General features: G+C 38.6%; 1 protein-coding gene across 1 annotated transcript; it reads right to left on the reverse strand.

Moving 5' to 3' along the window:
- Positions 1 to 2,182: 2,182 nt before the first annotated feature.
- LOC111897360 (laccase-11) lies at positions 2,183 to 4,417 on the reverse strand. Its single transcript, XM_052768494.1, has 5 exons — positions 4,230 to 4,417; positions 3,987 to 4,138; positions 3,641 to 3,885; positions 3,412 to 3,540; positions 2,183 to 3,328 (listed from the first exon to the last, which is right to left on the reverse strand). The coding sequence occupies exons 1-5, from the start codon at positions 4,344 to 4,346 to the stop codon at positions 2,274 to 2,276; spliced, it is 1,698 nt and encodes a 565-aa protein (XP_052624454.1). The 5' UTR covers positions 4,347 to 4,417; the 3' UTR covers positions 2,183 to 2,273.
- Between the last annotated feature and the right edge of the window lie 2,214 nt (positions 4,418 to 6,631).

Raw genomic sequence — 6,631 nt, forward strand, 5'->3', positions numbered from 1 at the left:
ACACTAGGATTGAGAGTATGAAGAAGAAGAAGAAGAAGACTAAATGAATTAATTCGAAAGCAATTCAATCGCATAACTCAATCTAATTGCTATAAATTTGGAGTTTAAGCATATGAGAAAGAAGATAAACATGAAGGTTACCAGTAGGGTCGAATTTACAGCCTTGGGCATCTACAATTCCCGTTAAACACACTTCCTTTTTCCTTTGCGTCGCCAATCTAGGTACACCCTCACCCTCTCACTCATCGTTGTTCCTATTCTTCCTTTTGTTGTCGATCGAAGAACACAAATAGGAGCCCAATAGTATTTGGGTCCACTTCCCCTCCAATGAACTTGCCTCGCTCATCCCCTTGTGAGTAGTGTTTTTGTTCCTATCGTCGATGCTTCAACAGCCCATGAATCAATTGAAGATTTTCTTGATGATTCCGTACCAAGATAATCGAAAATAGGTTTGGCCTTCAAAAATCTCGGCGATCGCTTCTCCTTGCAGGTTATAAACCGATTTTTACACCTTAGTCCCTCATATTCTTAAGTTGAGTCGCTTTCAACCCTAACCCTAATTAACATAACGCTACAAGTTTCTTTTAATAACCCTTTAGCCCCTCAATTCCATTTATATACTTTTTAACGGATTATATTTGTCTAACTTTTTCCTCAAATCCATTTAATTAAATTATTTCTTCTTAATTATTGTATAATTTTTTTGATATTAAATAACATCATTTTTATTTAATTTATTTCATTATATAACATTAGAACCAAAAAATCCTATGAAAATAAATATTCGCCTAAACGAAGGCAACATCGCTGACGGAAGTAAATTCGGGTCGTTACAGTTCTCCCCTCTTTAAAAGGATTTCATCGTGGGAATCTCTAGTCACTACGTCATCTTTTTCAAGATCACATCTTCGATTTGGATCATAAACTACACTTCGTATCTCAGTCTCACGTGTCTACTCAACAACTTCCTTCGCATAGGGCTTTGCCAGTCTCCCTAACTTCCCGCTCCCCTTAGTGTGCAATAGTGTGCAACTTTGTCAACCGATCAACTACTACATTTGCCTTTCTCGAATGATAGTTGATCTCACATCCATAATCAACTAGCAACTCCTTCCAGCGTTGTTATCTCATATTCAATTCTTTCTAGTTTTGAGTATGGTGCAAACTCTCTTGTGGGTATATATAGCGTACACATCATACCAGACGTATAATGACGACATAGTTTCAGACCAAAAACTACGTACCGCCGCCAATTCCAAATCTTGCACCATGTACTTTGCCTTGACACTCTTTGTCTATTGGGAAGTATACACAGTCACCTTCCTTCGCTGCAACATCTCACGCCCCAAACTACAATAATATGTCGATACTTGTTTTCATATTGATCTAATTCAACCTTCGATGATCGATACCCAACAACATGTATTGTTTTTCTTTTCTTTTTTTATCGAATTGGACCGACGCTTCCTAAGACGAGAAACGTTGTCCACTGAAGCAGCTAGACACATACCATTTCCTTCATTTCCGAAGAAACCAACCTAAAGTTGCTTTTGGCTTTAGGAGCCACATCAGGAGTAGGGTCAAAGAAGGCATGTGTGGTTAATATAATAATACTCGTCGACTAGCATGTGTAATTCTAGGTTTAATAAAGCTAATTTTGGATGTGGAAGGCCTGTATGGTCATTTAATGGGAATTTTAGGACATATGTTCCTCTTTATGCCAATGTAATACTATTGATGGATACTTTGAGCCAAGAAGAAATAGACATACTATTGAAGCATGGGTAACTTTGAGCCAAGAAGAAATGGACATACTCGAGCGTGACCCTGATCGAGCTCCTCTTATACGCTTCTGTGGAGCCTAGTCCTTTACAAATTTAATTCATTTATGGCTTTTTTAATTTATGTATTTGCAAAACAATACCAATTTATCAAATATCACTACAAGAAATTGTCTATTTTACGACGAGAATTAAGGTCAAACTTTCATAGATGAATGCAATTTATCGTCACAAAGTTTAATACTAGAAACAAATTAATCGTCGTCTGAGTTCCTCATCGTGCTTTGTGTGGCTGTGGTAATGATTGTCGATTCATGCTAGTCATAAACTCATTAAAAACCTTATAAGGCGTGGCGATTGACATATAATAATCGTTAATATAATATATAAGAAAAAAAGAATTTAAAAAAACATACAATTTTTAATTAAGATGATTTAACACTTGCAAATTTACAATTATTTTCGAGAGAAATCATGAATGGGTAAGTATAGTCAGCAAGACGGAAGATCCTTTGGCGGAGGACGAACAGCCTGGTTTTTTCCGGGTCCATCTTCCACCACAAACGCCGTCTTCAATCCCCATCCGGTATGCAACTCCAAATGACAGTGAAAAAACCAAACACCTGGATTATCAGCTCTAAAACGAATGGCAGACCAGCCGCCGGTAGGAACACCGACGGTGTTCCTTTCTGGTGGATCCACCAAGTTATACTTCGCCGGATCCTTAGCCGGATCAAAATTCCCAGTCCCTGTTCCAACCACAAAGAAGTTGTATCCATGAAGATGAAACGGATGGGACTCAACGCTTAGTAAATTGGTGTCTTGAATCACAAGTTCAACAGTAGAATTGAAGGCGATTTTGCTGAGTCTTGTTCCATGAGAAGTGAAAAGATTAGCAGTCAAAGGTGCACCGGTGTAGTTAAAAGCTTTAGGTGGCTTATCGGGGAAATCAGAAGTAAACACCCCTTTTATCTTCGAGTAGTGAGCTTGAAGGAGTCCAGTTTGTGGCATCACAAACGTAATGTTGTTAAGTGAAGCAGAAAGTCGGGTTCCATTAACGCAAGTTGGGCACACACTTTTCCCTAACCCAATAGTCACAAACAGATTCCGATCAACTTTCAAAGGAACATTCGCCGGAAAATTACGAGTGTTGAGGCTCCGGAGCTTTTCGTTATAGTTTAGTGCAAACGCGGTGTCATTTGGCAATGGCAGTTGAGGGAGTGATGGTAGAACGGTATTGGGAATGCCTTTGTACTGGAGGATTGCGGTGGCGGTTTTGTTGTCCACCGGAATAGGAACGTCTTGGAATGGGCGGACTGCCATGAAATACCTCCCCGGAGCACTGTTGGCGTAGACCAAAACGTTAGTGGTTTGACCGGGAGCTATTAGTATAGCGGCGGTGGTGAAGGGTTTTGTGTAGACAGCGTCAATCTCAACCACCGTCATGTTGTGGCCGGAAACGGCAAAGAAAAGCTCGTCGTTTAGGGCAGCGTTTGCGATCCTCAGAAGATACTTCTTACCTTGCTCGACTTCCATGGCAAACGTATCTGAATATCAAACACGAAATCGATCTTAATTCATATACAAATGGGCAAATGGCAATGCATGCATTAATGAAGCAAGTCTTTACGTTTTTCTGAGCATGGAAAGAGTGGGCCAGGTTTTCCATTGATGGTGTGAGCATCAGACATGTTAGGAGGTAAACCCATTGCATTCCCTTGCTTGACAATATCTTCAACATCACCATGCCACCATTCTCCTGCATTATCAAGTCATGATATAAGAAGATTTTAGTATAAAAAAGCCAAAAGTATACGTTTTGAGTTATTTTCATTCAAGATTTGTGGGTTACCACTTACCAAACACCAAGACTTGTTCACCATCGGGCTTAGGGAACGGATATGGAGTTCCTTGTTGAGGTAAAATGACAATGGCACCATAAACAGTAGCTCGGAGCCAAAGAATATGAGCATGCCACCACAATGTCCCTCGTTGTCCGGTGACATTGAAGTCGTAGACATAGCTACTTCCTGTTTGGATTGGGCACTGTGTTATGTATGCTGGTCCATCTGCCCACCCGTTCGCATATTGTTTCAACCCGTGCCTAAAAACCCATAAAATACAAACAAAAAACATGATGAAGCCAGATATTTAACTAGTGGTTATAAGGGGAAGAATTAATCATGGATTGATAAAGATACATACCAGTGAATGGACATGTTATATTGTGCATGATTTGAGACGTTGATGACAACTCTATCGCCTTCTCGAGCGTAAATGGTAGGACCTGGAAATCTTCCGTTTACTGTCACTATTGGTTTTGCATGGCACAATCGGCTCACGTTAGTCACTTGTACCTGTTCATGATGAATAAAAACAAAAAGAGTCATCTAATTACAACCATATATCAACTCATTTATCTCGTGTTTCTAAAGCTAATGAACTCACATCAAAATGATACTTCTTGGTGGCAGCTTGTGCGTGAAGAGAAACCAACGACACAAATCCAAAAAGGAAAAGACACAGGCCGCCGGAAATGAAGCTCGAACCACCACGGGATACCATTTTTTCTGTTGTGAGCTGGGAAGTGATGTGTTTTCCGATGAATTAGAAGGGAAAGGTGAAGGTGGATGGAGATGTACATACAAACATGCGTATATATAGAGAGTGATTAGTTGAAGGAGAAATGAGTAGATGGTAAATAAAGCTTTGAAGTTAAAGTTTGTGTTTATGGAAAGATTTATGGAATGTGAGAGGTACAGAAGGCCAACCATATTTGCTGAGCTTACCGAATGTGTCTTCCCCGTTGATCTTTATCGTTAAGCAAAAGGAAAAGATTATATATCTTTGGTTTACTCTTCCTTATATTATTCTAACATTTTTACTTCGGTTTGCAATTGGACTTTAAGTCCAAACCCTTGAATCATAATTTTGATTTTGTTTGGTTCAGTTTTGTTGGCAAATTTGGTTCGTGATATTTTTTAATCGAAAAATTAAATATCATCTTACCTTTTGTTCTTACAAATCCTTCTACCCATTTACATAATGACATATGTTATATTAGTAACCTAAAATATCTTTAAATTTCATTAAATCATCATTAAATGTTACACATGTCACAATTTAATTGGGTAGGATAATATGTAGGAATAAAAGGTAGGAGGATATTTAATGTCTTTTTAATCTCATTTCAATTTTTGCAGTTGGATTGGGGCTGTAAGTATTTTCTACTTAACTTTTTTATAGGCAACCATGACAACATGTCGACCCTCTATATATGGATTGACAAAGAAAATAAAAATAAAAAATAAAACTTTTTTGTTATGTTTCCATAGCTAACATAAAGAATATAAAACCAATACATTCAAATTCATAGATATAGGGTGAACATAATAATCAAAAAACCAAGCCAAAACCGAATTATTCGAAGCAATACTGGATCGTCCGATGGAAGAAACAAGACATTTAATTTATGTGAATAGGGGAGAACCTATTGCACCCGTCATGCAACATGAGTTGGAAGGTGAACCGAAGGAAGGAAGTTACAGTCGGACGGTTAGCCATGCTAAGCCCCAAGTAATAAGGAGGAATAATCTTGATGATGGGGTTGAGAGAAGGGGATGTAAGTATAAATATTTCATGCCTGCCAAACCACTAAGTCTTTCTGGAAATCCAACCCTAGTAAAAGTCATGGAATCCATCTCCAAGATGGAGATGGTGTTTGACAGTTGTGACTGTAGCGAGAAGCAGAAGACAATCTTTGCTGCCCAACAGCTAAAGGGTGGAGTTTTGATCTGGTGGAATATGTTGGACGATTCAATGCCAAGAAGAGAAGCAAGGGAATGTCATGGAGAAATTTCCTGATGTAATTAAAAATAGAATACTGCTCCGAGTGAGACCTTTTGGTTATCAACAATGAGTTCCAGAATCAGAAGAATGGCAAACTAAGTGTCAACGAGTATGCCACAATCTTCACTGAAAAGATGAAGTTGGTACCTCATCTAATACTCACAGAACTTTCCAAGGTTGATAAGTTCATTAACGGAATACCAGCAGACTTTGGTCCAACGGTAAAGTTAGAAAAGACTTTGAAAGAGGTTGTCTAGTCTGCCAACAATGTGGAGATCCAAATAAGGGAAAAGAGTCTAGAGAAAGCTGGGGAGGGTGAAAAGAGGAAGATCGAAGGATATTCTAAATCCAATAAAAGAGTAGACTTTTAAAATCTAATGAACAGGAGCTTGAAAGTAGCGGCAATGAAAAATGGGGTGACAAGGGCAAAAGGTAGAACTTTGGGAGATGCACCGAAATTGTGACCTGCTTCAAGTGTGTGAAGACTAGTCACTATGCTAACGAATGCAATGCCAAGTAGGATGTTTGCTTCAAGTGTGGGGAAGCAGGGCATTTACACAAGGAATTCCCAACGAAAAGAGGATCGGAAAGGCCAAATATTCCACATAATCCAAGGCAAGGGCGTATCATATGATCCTTGACGAAACAGCAATAGATCTGGAATAGAGAGCGGCTTATCCAGAGTCTGGGATATGAGGGAGGAATTGAGTAGTATTAGAATAAGTGACCTAATGTAATAAGCATGTAAAATAAATAAATCTTGTAACTATTTTCAGAGATAATGCAATTTCCTAAATTATGTTATGTGTTTTGTATGTGATTTGCTTTTCATGATAACTTAGAGACAATTCTTGGGAGAAGAATGAGTAGGTGTGAAAGGTGGTAGAAACCTATACTACCGAAAGCATAGGACTCACACTTGGATTAGAAAAAGTCACAAGGTTACTAAGTCTCTAAGTAGTTGAACTATTTCGTTCATTTCCATCATTACCATTGTTTCA

This window comes from Lactuca sativa, chromosome 2 (assembly GCF_002870075.4).
Source record: "Lactuca sativa cultivar Salinas chromosome 2, Lsat_Salinas_v11, whole genome shotgun sequence".
NCBI lineage: Eukaryota > Viridiplantae > Streptophyta > Magnoliopsida > Asterales > Asteraceae > Lactuca > Lactuca sativa.